The sequence below is a fragment of the Ips typographus genome, linkage group LG10, assembly GCF_016097725.1.
Source record: "Ips typographus isolate SLU linkage group LG10, UJ_Ityp_2.0, whole genome shotgun sequence".
NCBI classification, from domain to species: Eukaryota; Metazoa; Arthropoda; class Insecta; order Coleoptera; family Curculionidae; genus Ips; species Ips typographus.
Genome location: NC_138431.1, coordinates 7,027,236 through 7,050,729, shown reverse-complemented (window position 1 = coordinate 7,050,729; position 23,494 = coordinate 7,027,236). Strand labels below are relative to the sequence as shown.

Sequence of the window (23,494 nt, the reverse complement as noted above, 5' to 3'; positions counted from 1 at the left end):
TTACTTTAATAGTTATAAATATATTAATCACAGTCATGTTAATCAATATACTAGGATGATAACTTTCAGATTAACACACATTCCATTTAGTGATAAGTTTACTTCTTGAGTTTTATGTAAAGTTTCAGATCTTAGAGATACTGTACTACACTAGATTTGTCATAATTTTCTGATCGATTTAGTTACTGAAAAAACTCATTTACAAACATTAATAGGGCTTCTGATGTTTAAATCAAAAAGTTTTGGTTCACATTTTATAACATTGTTATATTCTCAGACTGTAATACATAAGTCAATATTAAATGTTTATTTTTGTAAATCTGGCTTTTGTAATGATAATGATAACGCTCATCCTTAAATTGACAAATTGTTATTAATATAGAAAATGAATAATACTTAGTAAACTTTACAGTGCCTCTCATCCACCAAAACATGGAAATCTATTACTACCACTACTTATTAGCTAGGTACATTAATTTTAAATAACTTGAATACTAATTGTTATGTTATTATGTGCTTTAGATTATTATTCTTTACGTAATATCAATATCTTGACAGTCATATCTATTATACAATAAATGTTTTGTTATGTACTCAGTTTTATAGCTGGAAAAAAAATTATTTTGTTCTAAAGTCAACATAATAGATTATTGTAGGTGGATATACTAATTGCTACAATGCATAAGTTTAAATTCATAATTATTGCTTTGTGGCTATTAATACTGACTAAGTATACCATTTTAATAATAAATAATAAATTTGCCATTCAATAATTAAACGTGTGTCACTTCTACACAGTATATTACTTTTCAGTTTACAGTTTGAACTGACTACTGTCATATGTCAATAGCTAACGTGCTGATTGGTCGATTTGAAGTGTGCCTCTTTTGTTTACAAATATTACCCAATCAATAGGCAATAACAATGCAACTTTACAAAATGTTTAAGTAGGCTGTGAATTTCCAGTTTTAATTGAAAATGTCCTCCAAGAGACGCTATAGTTTAAGATTAAAGTTTAAACATAAAATCAGGAACATTGAGTATGTAGTAAACGTTATTGATTACAAAAATCGATTAATTAGTGATAATTATGGGTTTGGAGAGTATTGGTGGGTTTTGGTAGCATAGAGGAGGTGAGTTAATAGCAATGCTAATGGCGGACATTCTAGAATAATACCTAAATTACTAAGTAGGGATGATTTTTTCATACATTGAATATTTTCTTTGCAGAGAAAGGTCCTGGATGCCAGTTTAGGCTTCGCCGCAGGAGTAATGGTGGCAGCATCATTTTGGTCGTTGCTGTCCCCAGCTATAGAACTAGCAGAATCCTCCAAGTTTTACGGTGAAAAGGGCGAATACGCTTGGGCCCCAGTCGCACTCGGGTTCTTGTTGGGTTCCCTCTTTGTTTACGGAGCTGACGTGTTGATTTCAGTTCTGGGGGTACATTCGCCCAACATGATGTTAGGTGATTATAGTCAATAATAGAAAAATTGAATTTTGCTAACATTTATTATTTCAGCCCTTCACGCCTCAAATAAGGGTAAAAGTAGAGATGGTTCTCGACGAGATTCCACCCACGTACCGCTACCTGACACGGCTGTCATCGACGACATCGGGGTAACGCACGTTCATCGCAGAAGGGGTGCGTTTACACCTTTTAATCACCTTGAAAATGCTAAAACATTTCCAATTCCCTTCTGCAGTAGGTAGAGTGAAATTAAAGCCAACCGAAGGGCAAACAGCTGATCGTGACCTTGTACCTCAGAGCTATGAAGAGGAGTGCGATATCGAGGAGATTGAGCGCGGTCATTGGAAGAGGATAATGCTGTTGGTGGTCGCCATCACTGTCCATAACATCCCCGAAGGGTTGGCTGTGGGGGTTGGTTTTGCTGCCACTGGGACTTCCAGTGTTGCCAACTTCGAAACTGCCAGGTAAGTTTATTTTTATATTTATAGGGTAAAAGCGAGTTTATATGAATTTAGATGTTAATCCCTTATTGTGTGTGTTTCAAAAAAATATTTCCTGAAATTCTCAGTCTTGTTAGAGTTAACTAACCCAGCAAGGCCGTCAAACTGATTAACTGATTTAATCCCAATGCCGAAATGCATCAATAGAAACCAATTAATTTTGACATGCTGGTAAATTGTCTAGGCACAACTATTGTTAAAGTCACTCATTTCGTTGCTTGATTTTATGAGAATTTCTCGTCAGGGTTATTAACTGATAAATAATTAATCCGCACCCGTGAATTATCTCATTATTTAGCAATGGACGTGACATTGCACTTGGGTCGTTCGCATTGCGCTTTTATGACCAATAAGCTCCTCGACCTAGAACTATACGTAATATCTGAAGACGTGAAATAAGTTGATCTGTTTCGTCATTTAATTCGAATTTTTTCTCAATTTTGATTTAACATGCAACAAAACAGCCACCAACAAAACTGTTTACATTATTTGTAGCTGCTTTTTAACAAATCACAAACTACTCACTGATTTCTTTTTGCTGATGTGTATCAACCATAGTTTTTACTACAGAAAAATATTCAAATGTTAATTTAGTTTTTTATTGTCAAGGCTACTTATAGGTTAACATTGATTAATTGAACGCGATTTCTCTGGTTGGCCGCTATATGCATTAGCTAAGACAAGTCATTTGATCCGCTATTATTTGCGTTTTTTCTTGGTTTAATTGTTTTTTTCTAGATGCATCATTAGCATTCCACACTTCGGCAACGTAGAGTGAAAATACTGTTGATTAATTTGATTTCGTTGTGTAGGTATTAACCTTCATTATAAGCACATTTTTTCGGAATTACATAAACGGCTAAATTAAGTTTTTCTTTATATTAGCAATGAATATTAATTTGTGTTGATTTTCGACTAAAGTTGGCATTTTAACCATATATGGACAACATTTCAAGGTTGTTTGTAGATTTAGATAAAAGCAGTATTTGCTTGAATTTCTACTACTAATTTATTCGCTACTAAGTGAAAGTCTATTGCATAAAACTACCCACCCTGCAAAACAGATTTCTTTTAAGGTTTTTACGAAGGTTATCCAGATCCGGCTTGTATTCTCATAATAAAGAACATAAAATCAAAGAATTTCGATGGTATTTGCGAGGACGACCGGATAATAATGGTCAAATAAAGTTCGCGGAATTGTTCCCAAAAAAAATCAAGGGCCTTTTCATTGCCCATCCAGAACCAGAAATACAGTTCTTTTGATAACCACCACGAATTTATGCACAAGTGGCCACCTCTGTTGTGTGTCAGTTAAACTAGGCACATTGACTTCGTGCCGCTGAATGTGAAAGCATTTATTTGTAGTGGCCTACCACCAGGTGGCATCACTTTGCCTGTATTACCTGCTAGTTGCTTTTAAAGTTGCTAGATGGTGCTAATGGTCTCAGTTACTGATTTGCATGGTTTGTGGGGTAAGTTTTCACTCTCTAGAAATGTAATAGTGACTGCTATCTTTCCGAAATTACTTGGTCACTAAACTAGACAACTCAACCCAATGGTGTTCGTTTGAATGTCCTGCCAAACCAGGGTAAATTCGGCAACAGCGCCCGCACCACTGCGACTTCACAGCTGAGCAAACGGTGCATAGCGGGGGGCCGGGGGGGTACCCTCAGACGTCTTGCGCGCAGGAATGTGCGGCGCCCCGGGCGTTTTCTCGAATTCCTGAGGGCCCCCTCGCCGTGCCTCGCCCCGCGCCGTTGCTTTTGCCGTGCCGCCGTTCATTCATTCACAACGTACGACCTCCTACCATGATACCTACGTGATAGTGATGCGATGTTGCCACTTTGTTGAAGTTTTCCGGTATTACTACTTTTTTTTTTAAGTAGTCATGTCATCACGGTTGTCAGTTGTCATATTCGATTGATAATCATGAAGTACCTATGTCTCAAAGTAATGTCAAAATTTTGACGTGTGTCATCTTTGCTTCTCATTTATAGTTGATTCCTTGAATTGACACAAATATTGGATTTATGATAAGTGCACGTGATTATAAACTATACTGACTGTGCTGTAATTTAAGCGAATATTGCAAAGAATCTGACTGGTTCAGAAGATTTGGTTAAGACGTCAAACTTTTCTCGAAAGATCGATTTTGTATGTTGGTAGCCTGCTCGAAACCGTTAATCTTGCTTTAATAACGTTTTTTTTTTCCTGTCCGAAGCATCAATTTCGATTTTTTTCCCGTGCAATTAGAGCCGGTACCGCGATGCTTTCAAATTCCATTCAGGAAGAGTAACTTGCCTAAAAATCTATCAGCGGACTTAATCGGCCGGTATGTACTCTCACTTTGTTGAAGAATGGAATGCGCCTCCGTTAAGAATTTTTTTCAAACCAAACACAGTGGCGCCCTTGAATATTTCCCAAAAATGACCGTTCTGAAATTGGGGTTTGTGGTTGGCCACCACTGGTTGCGTCTTTATTGATGGTGGTCTGGGGTGTGAGTGATTTGGCAACGATTAAAAGGGTAATGGTGGCAGAGTGGGTAGCAAATTTGAACGCCCCTGGTAAACTCCATTAAAATTACAGCAATACATCAAAGGACTTTTTCAGTCTTAAGCTATTTAAATTTTGGTTAGTGACTATTAAGACACGGGAACTAGCTCCAAGGAATTTCGCTATCTTATTGAAGAAATTAAACGACCTTGCTTTTACTACATAACAAAGATTTAGGTTATACGAGGTGGACCAAATGATAGTTTTAAGATTCTATGCATAAAGTTACCTTTTGACTTAAAATCTGTTCATAATGTTTTTGGATTCACTCTATCCAAGAAGTTTTGCTACCTGGATAATTTCTTTGTCACATTGCCAAGTAATACTAAAAATTTCATTATTTACAATCTATTGTAGTCGGTTTTAATTCTTATTTAATTAAATAACTAACAATTTACAAACAAGCCAACATTCCTTTCTAGCATCATGACAGCAAACAGCATAGATTAACACACTAGATAGATATTAATCTCCGTGTTAATAAGGTGAAGCACTGTATGTATGATTTCTTTCGAGTCACAGGGGTCGCCACATGTTCACATTTGATGGTCGTCAGATGTCATTTTTACGTCTCTATTGTCATGACAGATTTTTAAAAGCGCCATCTGTTGGTAGACTTGCATAAACTGGTATTGGCGGGCTTTTTGAATTAAATTAAGTCTTTCTTTCATGGTTTTGGTTCAAGAAACAGGTAAATAAAACAAAGTCCAGTGTATGCAAAATATATTATATATATTTTAAGGAAATGAACATACAAAACACATACTCTACAAAAATAATAAGCTTTTGGTTAGTAAGTTGGTGCAAAACCCAACACCTTAAGACTATAGTTAAGAATAGATCATAAAGCTACACTTTATACATAAAACATTACTATTATAAATAACATGCAACAACATCAAGCAAACCTGCAATCTCAAACCTAAATTAGAAATATGTTGCTTCTTTAAAACGTGAAACTTACCAGAAGACATTTTCATTCTTGGAAAAGATGGAGGAAGTTGGAAGCACATCTTGATTAGGATTGCCTGTTGATTGATTACTTTGTGAAAATTTACTTAAATAAAATTTATAAACCTAGGTATACATAACAGGTTTATAAATATTATTATACTGGATATGCACAGATCCCTGTATGAGAATTTGAGAATTAAAGAGTGTATGTAATTTGATTTGGTTTGTGCATGTTTTTTTGGTGAATACGTGCCTAATAATTATAGATATATCAAATCAGTTCATTCAAACGTAATGTGGTGACGCGGGATATGATATAGCTAAACTTTTGAAAAAAACAAACTATACCAAATAATTATATGTATTCATATTTACCAGAAGTTGATGGTCTTTGATCTGGTAAGTTCTTTAATTTTTCATTGTCAATGGAGGGGATTTCAAGAGATTTTGAGAGAAGGTCTACATTAGGAAGGTCTAGGGAAACAAACATTTCACATATTACAAAAACGAAAAGTATATAAGTACATCTTCACATTCTTCACACAGTGGAGGTGTTAGGTAAGTGCAACAAAAGAGCACTCACTCAATCACCACAATTTTTTTTATTAAATTTTAAATGGAATTGCCAAACATGCTATCAGCAGTTTTTCCAGAAAACAAAACCTCAATTAAAAAAAAAATACTAATACTAACATGCGCGACACTGTATAGGTATATTTTTATTTGAATAAAATTACTTGGGGAATCTGGGTCCTTTGGTGCTTGCTGGCAAGGACTTGGTAGAAACCTTGAAGGAATCACTCCCTTTTTTAGCATGCGTCTGTTATTTGTATTAAAGTCTTCAGGCAAAAAGTGCTTTTCACACACATAATACCTGAAAATACATTTCAGTTTCATTTTTATCTACTGTACCTTTTCTATTAAGTACTACTATTAGTAGTACCTAGGTATAGTGCAAAACTAGGGTATTAAAACAGATACATTTATTAGTCACTTAGTCAGTGAGTCATAGTACTGTTTAAACGCACTTTATGCAAAAGAATACATTAGTTTTCCGCTATACTTACCAAAATAATCGTCATAAACTAAGAAGCTATGTTGAGTTCTACAAATCATTAAACCTATTTTCTCTTTGCCTCCTTGAAAACCTCTTATAGTAATCCTCTTACTACCTTAACATTATAACAAATAAAAATGAACTTTACTTGAGAACTTACCTGCTATAAATTTCCATATTAGAACAAAGAAGTATAACAAATTGTCCTAAAAATTGTTTCCACAGTGAAAAAGTAACACTGTCTTTTTCCGGGTTAGGAAAACGAAATCGTCGGGAATGTTTTGAAGGGCTGCACCCCTTTATGGCACATCCCGCCTTGCCCATAGTGACAAAAGTCGTTGTAAAACCCAGCCAAAAGGTAAAAAACTAAACTAAAAAAACCTACGAAGAGAACACTATAAAAACACCGCCCACGAACTAGTATAAATCACACGTATAAATTAAAAACTACAACCGTAATATCAATATTTTAATAGACTTGTCTAAAAAAATTTGAATTTGTCAAAAGTTGTTTACATCCTTTTCATTTTGTTTTGCTTAACCACAAAAAACCATCTACAGGTAAAAACAATACAGTAGCTCCCCCTGTGTCTCGAAAGAATCCAAAACATGGCTTCACATTGGCTATATGAGATTAGTGGGCCTGGCAAACAGCAAACACATTAGTTAGGTTATTCCTATTTTCACCAATCAGACAGTTATCATGTGACTGCTCTAATCATATACAGTGGAGTGTCACGTGACAATTTTCAAATGGTCTAACCGAATACAACTACTGTCTATGTAAAATGTCACGTTATCTAACGTCAGTTAGATCCACTCTGTCAAGCACTGCAACACGCCTTACACCTGCATGTATGGTGGGCTGCATACTACGTAATTTGTAATATTTAACTAAAAAAATGGTAAACAGTTTGTAGATAATTTTCTATCAAATATGAGGTTTACTGACTTAATTTGGCCCTGTCTGTGCATTACAACTTCCTGCGGTTTCGCCGAAATTTGAATTTGAATTTTAACGTTTCCAGAATAACTCGATAAAATCGAAACTTTTAATGAACTTTGCCATTGAGTTGGTGGCCTTTGTAAGACGAAAACAATGTCGTTCGCCATGTTTGAACTTTCAAATTCCTCACCGAAGATATATTCGATAATTTACTAAACGAAGCCAGGCTGTCTAGCAGGATGTGCCGAAGAAATGGATGACCTGAATACCTGAATGTCAGCTTAATTATTGCCAACCGGCCACATAATACGGAAGTATTAGTTCGTGTCACGAGCGTAAGATTTCCTCCTTGTGCGCCTTTTTTCCGTATTATCTAGTTATTGTATCGGTAACTTGTAACGGATATTGATGGCCGAAGGAAAAGTGTCTTATTCGCTCGCCCCGGGTCGTTAATGATGGCAATTTGCCGTAATTAGATAAATAAACGACCAGCTTTTCGAATTAATTCGCTAATCAGCAAAGTCAGGTCGCAGCTAGTTAACTTTTTAGACGGGTTAATCAGAAGCACTTTTACGACTACCTCCCTGTATAACTGTTTTAACGTGGAAAGTTAGTTCCATGTCCCTTTCTATCATACTTAATTCCTAATTGCTCTCCAATTAAAACTCGTCATTTGCAACACCCTGCATCTCCAGTTAAATCTATGTTAACATGTTGATGATTGATGATAGACGTGCAGTATTTATATAAATTACAGCCATTCGTGATTGGTCAAGAAAAAGCAGCAAGCTGAAATAAGCGGCTTTTCTTGACCAATCACTGTGTTAGATTGACGCAAATTAGTCCGACAGTAGGTTTGTCTCTATCCAAAGAAAGAAATACCCGCCAGAACTAAAAATACCCACCTAAAACGTTAAATTAAACAGTTAGGAACGTAAAAATAAATTAACGAGCTCTAAATTAAACCGTAAAAACTTGAAAATAGAACAATTTACCCGTGATTAATGGGCTTTATTTTTATTACGTCGGGCACGTCATCGTTACACAAGAATTTTATGCAATCCAGCCTCGGTCCAGTCCTGTGCATTGTTAGCACGCGCATGTTTACGGAATTTTTCGCTAATTTAATATCCATAAATTGTCCTCCTAATTAAACAATCTCTCAAAAAAAAAACTTCATTGTCGAAAGGCAGCTCGGTGAAACGCACGCCATAACCTAAAAGAATTTGAAATTGCGGGGGACAGGGGGGCACCATCAATTTTTAATTAATGATGGGTGATAGGGGGCCCCTTCAACGTTGACTTGTCTTTAAAATACCGAGGCCACCCCGCGTTCAGATGATATCGGAATTATTAGCGATGTTGCCATATCACTTTAGTAGTGTTGTCATTATGATTGGTAAAAAAATGTGGCTTTCAGCTTTTTCTTGACCAATCACAAACTTAGAAACTTGTGGACTTGCCATTAGAGTAACATAACCTTACATTTTGTTAGCCCGTGTTTTTGGTCATCGATTAGGTGCCCAGCAGTCTAGCACAATTAATGAACGACCTTGCTAAAACTTGCAGAGGCTTATTCGGATTGCCTAAACCTGGTCTGCGAATTACCGAACAAAGAAATCAAGTTTCTGCCTTGCCCGACCAATCGTAATCGATTAGACAGAGACAACGCTACTAGCCTGAAATTGAATTCGTTTAGACTGTATCTTCCATAGTTAACAACCAGTTCTGATAAACCAGGTGTGAAATATTAACAAGGATTTGTTGTTCGGGTGATATTTGCACTAGTCACGTGATATTTTTGTTAAAGATAATAATCATTTTACAGTTAAAGATGATAAAATCAGTGGAAACTTATCTCACTGCTTTGCAATTTGACAGCCGAGCCTTTCTCATCATTACAAAAATTCATTTGTTTACATGTTTGTTGGAACCCAAATCAATACAATTATGTTTGATTAAATTACAAAATCAAAGTCAGAAATACAATTAATATTAACACTCTTGTAATGAAACACTCACTGTAATAGTTTGGGCAATCTGTTTAAGAAATACATAACAAAATATTTGGGTTGAGATCCCCTTTAAGACGGATCACGTGACTTTTCAACTGACTGACTGATGACAGTTGTCAAAAACAAAGCAGTGCATCGCCTACTTGGTTGCACGATCGTTTTGTCAAATTAATGCTGGCCGGAGTATTACTAGGCTATCACGTGATTAACCAATTATTGCACGAAAGTGGCATCAGGTAAAAATAGTTTTGCTAGGCTGTCAATTAGACAGGGCGAGGAATTTCGAACGGTAAGCTAAAAACAGAGTTTTAAATGACACTTTAAGGATTTTGGTTGGATTTAATGGACTTAATTTGCCTTGTAAAAGATTGTCGGATGCTCTCGAAAGTTGAGCATGTTACCATTCTAACAAGGCTTGAAAGGTCTCTGTCACATCTTCGGCAGTTCGACACTGGACTTGTTTGCCCTCACACAGAACCGGACTCGCTACAAGATATTTACTTAACAGTTTTGTAATGTCATATTTTCAATTTGGGCCACACTCTGTTCGAACTACACGTTGTCAAAATTTTTTGCGTGCGGTACGTCCAACATTTCCAGCTTCTATTGTCTGTTTCCAGTCATCGTTTTCGAGATACTTCCAAGAGAACATTTTTAATTGTTTAATTTAGGTTGACATCTTTGACGTCATCCTAATTTTGGTTTTACTGGGGTGTATCGTTTGGATTTTCGATCTGGATTGAGTACGTCCCTGTAGTGAGATTGGCTGGTGGTTGGGTTTATTTATTCGGTTGGCGGCTCGCGACGGCTTCGTAAATGTGAGAATTTCGGGAAGGAATGCGGTCGGGCCCGCTCCTGGTCGGCGGCGGTCGTTTCTCGGAAGGCGTTAAAAGCGCCGCCTAAAAGCGGCCCAGTACCGGCCCCAACGTCCGTCGACCCATCGGGCGCCTACCCATCGACCTGTTGGCGTTTCGCGAACATTTTTTTTCCATTCACTTCCCAAATTTTACTTTAAAAGGCACCCGGTCTGTATTCAAACACTTTTTGTGCCCAACCCTGTAATTGGAGTTTTTCTTGTACACCCAAACTAAAATCAAACAAAATTACGATGACGTCACAAGAGTGAGGACTGGTAACCGGATTAAAATATTATCCCTTTCGAGCTTTTGTATCATCTTCATCCAGTAAACCAGATTTTGCCTTAAATTCCTCATTAACATATTCGTATACGGTTAAATGCTCTATCGTCACGCCTTGAAGATTCTCATTACAATGATTATGATTGCATAACGGCCATTTTTGCTCAGTTAATATTTTAATAACAAATAACCAACCATCCTAAACGTGTTAAGCTGGTAAGTAATATTGTTCATTGCATAACGAGCTAAATAGATTAGAATTCGCTTTTCTAAATTTGATGTGCGCAAGGATGAATTTAGCACGAAACTCAATAGCATTTTAACGGGATTTTTCGTTATAATCAAAATTGATTTTAGACAATTTTGGACTTTATTGAACTTGTTTTGTGTTTTTAACACTCTCAACATTTTAATGGTATTTTTCCTTGTAATTAAAATTATTGTAACCTAATAAAAAAGGTTATAATCATCAGAGGATATTGGTCCTTATTTCCAATCCATCCATTTTTCCTGTTACAGCTTATTGCATTGCTTTAACCGGATTTTCCACGTTTTCCCCATTTCACTTCCGGTTGGTTTCTGTGCGCCTAATAGAGTTTCCGCCAAACCGGAAGTTTGTTCCTTATTTCACGCCCTTCAATAATTTTCACCGTGTTCCGTGCTATTGTTTCCGGCGCTTTTTCCGATCATAACCGAATAAACGTTTCTCCCCAAAGCTACAAACGCAACTCCTCCCCCCTTTACCTTCTCGCGTTTCTGCTCTCTTGACAACGTCCTCCCAAAATCGTGGAAGTTTTCTTCCATTTTCCAGGTTTCTCCCTGGAAAGCTCTCCATTCCCTCCACGTTGATGTTACTTTAGTTTTCCTCCAAAGGTAAAACTGGGACTGGTCTATTTTCCTTTCCATCGCACTTTAAGGGAAATTACAAGGTAAACGGGGCAATTAGGGGGGAGTTGCCTCAAACTGTGTTTTACCTTGGCGGATTCAGGAAGTTGACTAGCAGGGAAGCAGCAATTGCCGGGGGCGGTTGTTTTCCATGGAAATGGAGAACGATCGATACTGGGGGCGGTGTTCTGGGCGGAGAAAAGTGGCTCTGCTTTTGCTGTATTATTCCATTAAATTTTCCCCTGATTTTCTAAGAGGGAAATCGAGAGTGTCTTTTGCAATTTCTGTATTCCTGACGATAACATTTTCCTTTTGCTTCCGCGGAGTTTTCTAACATCCAGGTGAGTTGTAGTTTCCATAGTTTTTCGACGAGTTTCATGGTTTGTAGTAGTTGATTGTTCTGCGTTCTTGTTGCAAAAATACCTTTTTGTCTCTTGGAAAATACATGCACAGTTTCTCAGGGGAGGTTGTAACTTTCACTTTTCACCTGGAGAAACTTTCAGGCAAAGGAAAATTCTCCACGACTTTCTGATATCCTGCTGGTTGCATTTCTTTTCAGTTTCCAGTGGAGTTTTGTAATTTCTGGAATGTGTTGGGAAACTTTGATGAATAACATTTAAGCAACGTGGTTTTAAGTTTACGATCATTAAACTATAATATCTAGACTTATCAAATTTGTGGTCATTTTGGCACATTTTTTTTTTGGTAATGGACAAGGACACAGTTTTTCTGATAATGCTTTTTGTTTGTGATTCGTCAAGAAAAAGTAGCAAGCTTAAAGGTGCTTTTTTTGACCAATCACAAACTGCAAACAACTGCTATAATTTAGGCAACTATTGCACAAGTGGTTTAGCAATGTGAAACTGTCAACTGTGGCTGTGATTTATGCAAATGCTGTATAAGTGTCATACCAAACTAGAATCGAAACACATGTAATTTTCCAGTATTGTTTTTAAGAAAATGACCAAGACCAATTAAAACATTACTGCTCTGAGCTAATAACAGGTCCCGTTGGACAATTAACGGAACAATCAATACCCGCCTAGGATGACCAGGCTGGTTCACCTCGAGTATGACATCAACTTTCGCAGCCGCCTCTCGATTACCATACAAAGAAATAAAACGCCAAGTTCAAGCGTATTCGGAATTTTTATTAACACAATTAAAAAAAGAAAATGAAGAACGTTTCGTAACTAAATCGCATGCTAAATAATCGTTCGATAACGTCGTCAAACGTTCTGGTCCTGCTGGTAGTTCTCGTTGGATTCGGTCAGATTGCTTTTGCCCACCAAGCTTTGCCTCGGTGTAGCCGGTGTCGAATCCAGCTGCTGGAGTTCCTTTTGGCTTCGATAGTGCACCACCCCCGACCCGAACGCATCCCCCATCACATTTATGGCAGTTCTGAATCTGTCACTACGAAATTAGAAAAATTGGAGTGTTGGTGGGGTGATAGAAAAGGGAACATACAGCAACCAATCAACTGCCAGGATTAGAGTAACGTCTTCAGCGGGTAGTCCAACAGTATCCAGCACCATCACCATAGTGACCAAACCAGCCTGGGGTATTCCAGCTGCCCCAATACTGGCTGCTGTGGCGGTGATACTAATGGCAATGATCCTCCCTAAACCCAATTCCACTCCTCTGACCTGAGCGATAAAGATGGCAGCCACGGCTTCGTACAATGCAGTCCCATCCATGTTGATGGTAGACCCGATAGGCAAGGTGAATCTGGCTATTCTAGGATCGATCCCCAGTTTTTCCTCCAAGCACTTAATGGTTATGGGCAAAGTGGCGGTACTGAAAGGACAATACAGTCATTAAAACCTAATTAATTGGTAGTTTCTCGTTTCAACGGTGGGTGGTTCGGAGGAAACAAGTTAATTGGACTCGCAATGGTAATAATGACGGCCTTAATGCGCCTTGAAGAGGTAAACTCAACAGTGGGGCTCGTTTTCTATGCTTTTGCGATTATTGTCTCATCGTAAACTGATATTATATTAACGTGGTTTAATGGCTTTATTATTTCAATTCTGAAGAAAAAAACTAGTAAAGAAAAGGGAAAGAAGTTATACAATTGACTAAATTTACCTTGAAGCAGTTCCGAAAGCTGTTATAATAGCTGTCCCCAAGTGCTTAATATAAGTAAACGGATTCTGCCTGGTCAAACTGAAGTACAGCAATGGTAGTATTATAAAACCTTGAATACCCAGCCCTACCATCACAGTGAGAAAGTACATTCCTAATCCGCTCATCACCGATTCTGAAAGATTTTTTTTTTAATCCATTCAAACCGCTCGTATGATGATGAACATACTTAAGTCGCTCATCTTCAAAATCTCGGCGCACACCAAGAAGAAAATACCCAATGGGGAGAGTTGGATCACCCACGATGTGATCTTCATCATCATGGCCAATAGGCTGTGGAAGAAATTGGCTAGGGTTCTGGTTTCGTCCCCCAGCTGACCTAGGGCGATGCCAAAGGCCACCGAAGCAACCACCAATCCCAGGATGTTAGTGCTCTGGTTGCTTACGTACTTAATTTCGTAGTTGTAGACATCTGGCAGCCATCAAATTGATTGAGAATGTTACGGAGTTGGTTGTTGTACAACTTACCAGTGTCTGTGTCGTTGTGTGCATGCAATGAAGTGTGATACTATAAATTAACAACAAAATGTTAAAAAAAAAATGCGTTGGAAGGAGGAAACTTACCTGGAACATGGTAGCCTCCACCAGGTTGGGTGGAAACATGCTCCTGTGAAAAAGATTTTTCACTTTTTAAAACATTTAAACTGTTGAGAGAATTACCTGACAAGATCCAACAGTGTGTCCGTAGTGGTGGTATTTCTTTCTGGTAAACTCTCAGAACCACTACCACTAACAGTCCTACCTACTCCAGGCCTGATGGTAATCACCACGATTATCCCCAGAACAACCGAAGCAAAAGTCGTTGTCAAATAATAGGCTATCGCTCTGTAGGCAACCTTCCTGGACAGGGACAGATCTAAGCTGCAAATAGCCGAAACTACCACCAGAATTACCTTCCACCATTCAACATTAACGCATGAACTTACCTAAACAGGCAACAATCAACGGAATGATCAACGATTTGAGCATTTTCAAGAAGATCTCCCCGATAAAGCCCACGTACATGATTTCGCGGGCGGTCCATGTCTCCTTTGAAGATTTGAGGATGAAACCTAAACCTCCGCCTAGGACAACTCCGGCTACGGTGAGGAGGGTGAGGGCGTTGGCTTTTAAGAACCTCACAGTCTTACTGCCTTGAGGCGGCGACTTGTCCTCGGTCACTTCAAAGTTGTGATGCATGGCAGCCAAAGGCTGAAGTTCAGGCTGCAATTTAACTTTTTCTCTACACTCATCCCCGGACGAATTTAATTATTATAGTCTTACCAAATAAGGTTAGGTTGATTGAGAGTTAGTGGAGCGTAGTGGTTAGTTGTGGAACTATTCTTCAGTTAATTCGGCCTGTACGAATTAAAACAGGCCTAATTAATTCGAGGCGTTAATTAATATGTGTTTCAATGTCGCCATATCCTTGTCCGCGCTTAATTTAAAATGTTTAAACGGACAATTGAGAATAATAAATAGGTTTTGGGTCTTGTGACTGTGCGGACATTTCCTTCCATTTATTCAAAATCAAATGTTAAACCGGTTTTATCCGAACTTATGCAGATAAAGCTTAACCATAACAAAATTTTTTGGTTATTCTGTTAAATTGGTTTTTGACCGATTTGAAAAACTTTGACTTTTTAATGCTCTAGAACTGAACTATATAGGGTTGCTACTTTTGCTTAATTAACTTATGGTGAATACTAATGTTTCTCCCCTAAGTCCCTTGGGGAATTTACTAACCTAAATACGTCAAAGCTAATTAGATTAACATACATCCTGAGTGACGACACACATAAAATATAACCAATTAACTAGAATAATAATTTTTAAGTTATTATAATTGAATTGAACCGCAAGACTTTCAAAGGACTTTTACAGTTTAATAACCCCCTTGTATAGTAGAAATTTGTTTTGTGATTGTTTCAGCCAATTTCGATGATAAAAAGTCAAAATATGTCGTAAACTGTAATAAATCCTCCAATATCGGATTATGATTGGCAATACATTTGAACTTGCCGGAGAGATTAACACTGGAATAACAAATTTTGATTTCGAAAACGTTTTTCTACATTCAATCTGACTTCGACTATTGTATACTCACTTTAGGGTTCTAAGGCACGTTTTTCGCGATTGACGGATTAGAACAAACTAATTTTGTTCATTGAATTATTGTAACAGATAAGGAAAAGTTTAACTAATTGTTATTTTTGTTATTTAACGGCCATTTTGTTGTGGATTTTACAAGCATTTTTGAGATATTTTAGCTTAAATTCAGCCTTAACCTAACCAGAAAATTGTTGCGTTTACAGCTCTGAAAGTCTATTATTTTTAATTGAACACCGTGTATCAGCCGAACGATTCTGCTGAATTTGTCCCATATACAGGGTTGGTCTGTATATTTAGACAGCTTGAGGCGATTTTATTTTTGCCAGTATATCCACCCTGTATATTTTATGATGGGTTGGTAGTTTTAATTTTTAAAATATATAATTAATTGATATTTGGTTTAGCTGTTTTCAAATTATTGGCATTGTGATTTTATTGTGTTTTAAAATCACAGTTGCCATGGATTTGGATAATTTCAAAGTTAAAGACGACATTTTCCGGATCACATGACTGTTTTTGACAGGTGTCAAGTTAAATTTACAGTGTTGCCAGCTGCAAAATTGAATTGTCACAATTGGACGTGACGTGTTTTTACATTTAACTTTTCCCTGCTCTAATTTACAGAAGTTGAAATTTTCCGTCATTAAGGGACCGAACGTCACGATGACGTATTTTGACAGTTGATCAATATATTGTTTTGTTAAACTACGTCAAAGTTACGTCAAATTTTGCTCTGCATACTGGATCGATCATCAACTAGAAAACTGATGACGTTTAGTCACTTTGTAAAATCACAATTTTTAAATGCTAATAATTCGAAAACGGCTAAACCCTAAATGTCAACTTATTATATATTTTTGGAATCAGGAGGAAAAGGTCTATCAACTCATCACAAAAATATACAAGATGTTCCTTTAAAAATTTGTCAACTTTGTATTTTTTTCACTTTTGTCGTGGTCTCTGAATTGAATGAAGTGACTGAATATACGGACCAACCCTGTACACATTATAAGTGAGTCCCATGCTTATTGGTTTCAAAATGGCAATGATGTCACGTGACTGTCAGATGACGTAACAGAAATTGTTCAGTTGTTATTTTCTCAAGGCACATTCCAACCAGCACACACTAAGTAGTTATGGTAAAAATCAAAGTAAACTAGGATGACGTATTGGTTACATTACTTACGTCATTTCATGCTACTTTGATTTTTGCTGTAGTTTACCCATTTTGGATAGCAGAAAGAATTTTTGAATTTACCTTAAATTGATTGTCCTAACAACAGTAACACACACTTTTGGTCACTTTAACGGTTACCATAGAATTATTAGTACTCGAACAATAACTGATTTGAATAGACATGTACTGTACTGGCAACCGTTACCAGTAGGAACCAGTTAAATCTTGATTTTTATCCTACAAGAAGTGGTACTGAAAATGTTGAAAAAATGAGGTAAACAAAAATGGTTACAGCACCAAAACCATCATGAAGCAAAACACCTATTTCAGTAAACGAACCTTGATGGAAAAGTGAAAGCGACATGTCAAATACATTCAATGACTTTAAGGGTTTTTTTGGTAAACTATTATCAACATACCTCGTTTCCAGACATTTTTTCACTCACAACCACTTAACCTAAAAAAACCTGTTGTGTTTACTAGCCTAAGTCGCTATAACGTGTAACTTATAAAATCGTTGCAAACCCAACATAACAATTTACATAAAGTTGTTTTTCACTAATACGCGCGCGCCGCTGATCTAACTCGTTTTGGATTAAGTTAACAAACTATTGTTTTGCAATGCAAATCAGTTTTGAATGTTTTTTTCTAAGTTTGGTATTGACCCAGTAAAAAAAATGAAGGTTGATTTTTCCACGTCAAGAAGTTTTTTTTTTAGTGAAATTATTTAATTAAAAACCAACATTACTGATATCGATAGATGCCACATTCCTAACGACGTTCTCAAGCGCACTGGGAAATATTCCCAGCCGTTAATGGATCGATCAAATTTATCGACCGTTTCGTAATAATGTCTTCGCCGACCTGTTGAGTTAATTGAGATATTATTTCTTAAATAGGTTTTTGTTTAAAACGACGTTTTATTCAGTTCATTCATCCTCAGACAACCGTTACAGCATCAGGAAGTTACAGGTTATGATAGGATTTGCTTTGGATGATATGTAATATTTTGTGTAAGGTCGAAAATGGCATGAATGTATTAGGGCATTTTAATGCGGTTTGCCACTACAATCAAAATTAGTTCGAAACGATTTTAGACCTTATTCACAGTTAATAAATTTAAGTTCAGTATATAGGGTGTTCGAAAAAAAAAAATGAAACAAACTGTTAAGGAAAAAAACTTGACGTTACAATTGTAAACGATTTTGGACTTTATTGCAGTTCTACAATTAAAATTAATAATTTATCAATTTCTAACTTAAAAAAAACATCTATTTCATCTTCTCTTACTGTATACTAAATTTACCTGATTGTATTTACTCAGACACTCTATTAAATGGTGTTCTATTTACTTTGAGGTTATGGATTTAAATACTTTCTGTCTGCACTTTGAGTTTGAAACAATCTTAGATGCTTCTGCAATTGTTTCTGATTTAAAACTGGCACAGAGCAATTAATCACTGTCTGACAGTCGTTAATTTTATTGGATATCATTATTCCACAAAGATAAATGAATTATTGCTTTATTTCTTCACTTTAATGCAATAAACAGGCTTGGCGGTTTGAACTGGTTTTTAGGGAAATTATGTGCGTTTAAAACGTGAATTTTCCTTTTTTTGGGGGAAAATTAACCAGTACCACCTGCGCCTGCAAAGCCTGTTGGTGGGGGAACTATACAGACTGGCAGTATCTTTAAGAACTGGTACTTACTTGCTCGAAACACTCGGACACTAAAAATCTATTTTCTTCTCTCACACTCTTCTTTCTTGAATCTCACAGTATAATAACAGTACTTTCACCGTTGAGGTTATGGTACAGAATGAATGCGTTTTCTGCAGTGGTTTTCAGTAAACCAGCTTCATGCAGTACCAGTTTGTTCGAGATTGAAGATTGCAAAACTTTCGGGTACTGTCCGCGATATGAAACAGAATAATTAAAATATTCTGGTACTCGCATTAAACGCTTCGGATCATCACCGAATTTGTACGAATGAGGATGTTTAATTATGAATTATTATTAATTATGATGGCGGAAATGTGATGGGCCACAAAAAGGTTAAAGTCACTTTCAAAATTTCTATACACGGTCACATCTACAGGGTGTTCCTCTGTTGCTTCAATAGAAATCATCTAAACCTCAACCCAAAATTTTAAATCTTCCCATTGGTAAAACACTTTTTATGGTGAACCACCCAGTATATAATATTGCTCAACATATAAGTTGGAAAAAGTTACCTATTGGCCTAACCAGTCACGTGACCAAGTATTGCCAGTTTGTGAGTTATGAAACAAAATGTCACTGTATGTCTTGCAACACTTTTCTGTAGGATAGAAAATTTAGAAAGGAAATGTTAAACAAAAAGATTCAAATTTCAAAGTAACATTTAAAATGCCTGCTAGATATGACATACACGGTTTTCAATCAATTAGGTGCTAGGAGCCACTTAATCATCCGCCTTTGCTAGGCTTTAAGTTCCTAACAATCACTAGACTAATTGGATGTCAAATTAGCATCAAATTACTTTTTGTTCTGTGAAATAAAAAGAAATGTCCTGTCGTGCTACTAAACGTGTTATTTGGCAACATTGCACTCTGCGGACTTCAGACGTGACTCGACTTTGAGGTTATAAATCAGCTGATCGGAAGATATGCTGTCAACCATCACAGAGCCACAGCCAATAATACTGCTGGAAGTCGTCTACGTCATACACGCGGCAAAACTGTCAATTTGAATTTAGAAGTCCTGTAAATTACCAAAAAACCTACTTTACCTACTGTACCAAAAAACAAATTTCGACATTTCAGACTTAACCCCATTTTATTGACTATCCATTGACATTTTTACTATGTCAGGCAAATAAGCACTTCTTAGATCTTGGTTTACACTAATCCAGTTACCTTCCAGTTAGTTTACCATAGTTTTGCAGCTGTACATCAAAATTAATTTACGCTTGGGCATTTGGCACGCTTTTTAATTGTCCTACATAAATATTAATGCTTTAAAGTAGTAAATGAACGTGGGATCAACAGTCTGCACGAATTTTTCACTCATCGCTTGAAAAAATGTGGCTTAATTAACGGGAAACTTGAAGGGAAAAACGCACCAAGAACAACCTTACCTTGGAAATTGGTCTTTAATAAATACATTGCAAACTGAACGGTTTTACAATAAAAGGACTTTTTTATGCAATTATTAACAAATTAGAGTAAAATTGAAACATTACTTACACACTTTCTAGTAGTGAACGCTGTTCTGGTGCTTTGTGGGTTAGGTTGTTGATTCCTTTCAGTTAAATAAACCACACACCCATTTTTTGTGGTCTGCGTGCTGTTATGGACGCTTGTTAATTAAAAAATTCAGCAAAATTAATCGGTCCTTGTACAGGGTGTTCTATGCATTCATTACAAGTTAATAGAATTAAGCTATAAAACTTTAAACAAAGTGAAAGTCTTGTGGAGATTTTATGTTAGTACAATCATGTTTAATATGGTTGATTAAGCCAACATTTGCATATCTCATTGTTAGTGGATTCATCAAAACCTTTACTAATATAAAACGCCCTAAAACAAAAATGATACAATAATGTAATAAAGTAGTCGTAATATTTCTAAAACCTTAAAATATGAACTGTACTAAAAAAAACTAAAATTAGGAATTGTCTCCTTCCCTGAAGTAAAAATAGTTTTTCTATGACCCCTAGAGAAAATAAAATTTTCCTCCCTCATTTGAGAGATGAAAAGTGCCACTAGGGTATGTATTCTTGAAACGAGGGAAGAGAGTTGTCAAGAGAAAGGTAGAAAGAAGACAGAAAGAAACAAGAAATATATAAACGTCACTTTTGACAGCTGATTTTAAAACTTTGAGTGAAAGCCCTCCGGAAAGCGAAAATGATTCGCGGGAGCAAAAGTTTCACTTTCCTCCCTAGCTGCGCAAATAATTATTCTTACAACTAAGTAATTTTATTCCGGGATTAAGATGCAGTAAACTATATGTATTTTAGAGTTTTAGAACAAAACTCGAAATTTACAATTAACTGCGTTTAATTTGGTTAGAATTTTTTACAGTTAAAAACTTAAAGCACGCTCTAAAACGATATTCATCTGCCAATCATGTGATTCTTCTGTTAAAAAATTACCAGATACCACATGATCTGCTATTAAATGACTCAGATGTAAAAACGAAATGTAGTAAAACGGGTCACATAATTTTTTGCGTTAATCAAAAAATTATTTCTATCTCTGGTGGCAACCAAATATCCATTTTCCATTTATTATTCAGACTGTCATTAAATATTTGACATTTGTGAAGTCATCCTAAAAATCTACAGGGTGCTTGCAACAGCTATTTTGCTAATAATTTGGAGGGTCAATATTTAAAATGTCGACTTGATACTTAGTGGTACTGGCCAGTGGTGAAAATTGCGTTCATCCTTGTGGTTCTCAGTGTTTGCTCGCAGCATTCTTGCACGTTTCGGGCTTAAAGACGATCACTTCCGTTATAATTTTTGAATTGTAATTGGATGTCGGTTTTCTTTTGAGTCGAAGCGCGTTTTTCTCGCGTTCTTTCTTGTCTGACTACGGCCGGGCCGTGTTTGGTGGTCCCAAAAACCGGGAGAAAGCGTTTTTGGAGGATTCGAACTCGGCTGATTCTATTGGTCGGAAAACGCACGATTCTATGGTATAAAAGAGACGAGTCGGCCGGAGCTCCATCGACCTGGTGGTATGCCAAGAATGCGGCCGTCGCTTCCCAGAATCGGCCGGATCGCGGACAGTTATAATAGAATGACATTCACGGTCGTCGACCGACTCCCGCACGTGCCACCCCTGTACAAATACAAAAGAATGGTCCACCTTGTATACATTGTACATCAGATTGAACAGGTCCTGACCTTTGCTATTGATTTTAATTGCTGCGTAACGATCTTTAAAAAAACGAAAATTCCGTTACTGAGAAGTTTGTCTTGCAGATATTCACACACCTATTACCGGTAATATCGCGTTGTGGGAGTATTCACTGGTAACGATATGTCGACATGCATTATTGCACCGATGTATTGTGGACGAGAAAACGCTACGAGACTGTTTTACACGTGAAACTTTCAAGTCGTTTCAACCAGGAAAACAAGCCCCCAATTTTGAAAATACACTTTTATGACTGCCATCCATCAAGTCATGTGCAGTATTTGGGGTAAATCACAGTGTGTAGTTGTGATTGGTCAAAATAGCAGCTTCCAGTTTGCCGATTTTCCTTGAGCATTCACATTCATTGAGTCAATTTTCTTAAGAAACAAACACACAAGTCGTGACATCGGTGACTTTGAGGGCTCCTACCATGCTTAGTATAATAAAATTCTTAATAGCTGCCTATATCATGTTATGCATGTTTATTTAAAACAGCACCAGTGAGTAATAACTTGAACTTTTATGTTAATGCAACGTTATGAATATTTTAAATAAACCGAGTGAGTTGTTAAAGTGACATTAAAGTCGAATTATGGACGGGAAAAAGGTTTTGCGCGTATGGAAGTTTGTCAAGGACAGAAAGCTCTTTAACATACAGGGTGTTTAGAAACTCAACCTTAGAATTAACAATTATGCTTAATTAAGCTTTTAACTCATATAAGAACACCCCAGTGGACACCATCAAACCAATCACCAAACCAATAAATATCCATTCCAATTCCTTCAACGACCCCTTGATTGGTGAGTTGACTTTTCTATCTTCATAAGAAAACCAATACATCTGTTCCCAGTGGTTTTGCAAACCAGCTTCTATGATGGCTCGTATAATTTTGTTAATTGTGCTTAACAAGGGTAACCCTTTGGTTAAGGAAAATGTCTGTTTTACTGACGTAAAATACTCCTTTACTTTGTAGTAGCATTTCTTCTTGTAACCATTCTCGTCTTTGATATGATCAGCAAAATTGTCAAACACTCGACTGACCGAGATTAGTCCAATTGACGAAGGGCACTTTAGTAAGGTTTCATTGAAATGAGCTGAAGGGATAAATGTTGTTCTGGACAGGACATCGAGCACTGATTGGGTGTCCGTACTGTGTTTCACCATTTTTAAAGGGTAAAACGTCACATTGTGGGCTAGAAATGTCAATGACGTTTCTGAAACTTGTTGAATTGTCTCCAATTGGGGCTTTGTTATGCCTAATGACAGAACGCTGGCCAAGTTTGATTGGTACAATGTGGTTTGGTAGAAAAAGTAGACTAACACCGACATCAGAACTATTCTGGAAGATTTGAATGAAGCCAATTGTACCCCACTCCCTAGAAACAGTTGAACTGATAACATTAAGACGCCACTTAACGGTAGTCGTGTGGTGCACTTTAAATAGATGGCAAATAATATGGCAACACTGAAAGATATACATTGTTGCCAAATGGGTAGTACTTGAAGGGTGGCTTGATCCCGGCTGACATATTCTATAGGTAGAGCTAGTATTATTTTGTCTTGATCGTGAGGGTAGGTAAAATCCACCTGCAATTTATAACTTAAATTAGACTTAAGAGTGAATTGTATGGGCATCCGCTATGACGTCACATTCCTATTCAG

The 23,494-nt window shown here is 36.8% G+C and overlaps 4 protein-coding genes across 10 annotated transcripts in view; 1 reads left to right on the top strand and 3 right to left on the bottom strand.

Annotated features, from left to right (window-relative positions):
* Zip48C (Zinc/iron regulated transporter-related protein 48C) overlaps positions 1-23,494 on the top strand; it is a 35,858-nt gene that overhangs the window by 616 nt on the left and 11,748 nt on the right. The window contains exons 2-4 of one of the 2 annotated variants that reach the window (XM_081988608.1): positions 1,231-1,465; positions 1,520-1,642; positions 1,704-1,932. In XM_081988608.1, the coding sequence (XP_081844734.1) occupies positions 1,231-1,465; positions 1,520-1,642; positions 1,704-1,932 (587 nt within the window). The remainder of the gene's footprint in view (positions 1-1,230; positions 1,466-1,519; positions 1,643-1,703; positions 1,933-23,494) is intronic. The other variant, XM_081988609.1, reaches the window with a different exon arrangement.
* On the bottom strand, positions 5,235-7,193 carry LOC145734592 (uncharacterized). Its single transcript, XM_081988062.1, has 3 exons — positions 6,693-7,193; positions 6,213-6,349; positions 5,235-5,949 (listed from the first exon to the last, which is right to left on the bottom strand). Exons 1-3 carry the CDS (start codon positions 6,854-6,856, stop codon positions 5,831-5,833), a joined length of 420 nt encoding a protein of 139 aa, XP_081844188.1. The 5' UTR covers positions 6,857-7,193; the 3' UTR covers positions 5,235-5,830.
* On the bottom strand, positions 12,648-18,802 carry LOC145734922 (excitatory amino acid transporter 3-like). 6 transcript variants are annotated; one of them, XM_081988592.1, is made up of 10 exons: positions 18,641-18,802; positions 14,926-15,000; positions 14,589-14,865; positions 14,323-14,539; positions 14,227-14,269; positions 14,131-14,170; positions 13,832-14,074; positions 13,606-13,777; positions 12,985-13,314; positions 12,648-12,930 (listed from the first exon to the last, which is right to left on the bottom strand). In XM_081988592.1, the coding sequence occupies exons 3-10, from the start codon at positions 14,839-14,841 to the stop codon at positions 12,747-12,749; spliced, it is 1,482 nt and encodes a 493-aa protein (XP_081844718.1). In that variant the 5' UTR covers positions 14,842-14,865; positions 14,926-15,000; positions 18,641-18,802; the 3' UTR covers positions 12,648-12,746. The 6 variants fall into 6 exon arrangements, with proteins under 6 accessions (XP_081844718.1, XP_081844720.1, XP_081844719.1 ...); XM_081988594.1 differs by lacking the exon at positions 18,641-18,802 and adding an exon at positions 18,237-18,310; XM_081988593.1 differs by lacking the exon at positions 18,641-18,802 and adding an exon at positions 17,350-17,425.
* The window catches only part of LOC145734923 (uncharacterized), a 22,796-nt gene continuing 17,998 nt past the window's right edge, over positions 18,697-23,494 (bottom strand). The window contains exon 4 of the mRNA XM_081988596.1: positions 18,697-23,419. Coding sequence (XP_081844722.1) covers positions 22,532-23,419 — 888 coding nt within the window. The 3' untranslated portion in view covers positions 18,697-22,531. The remainder of the gene's footprint in view (positions 23,420-23,494) is intronic.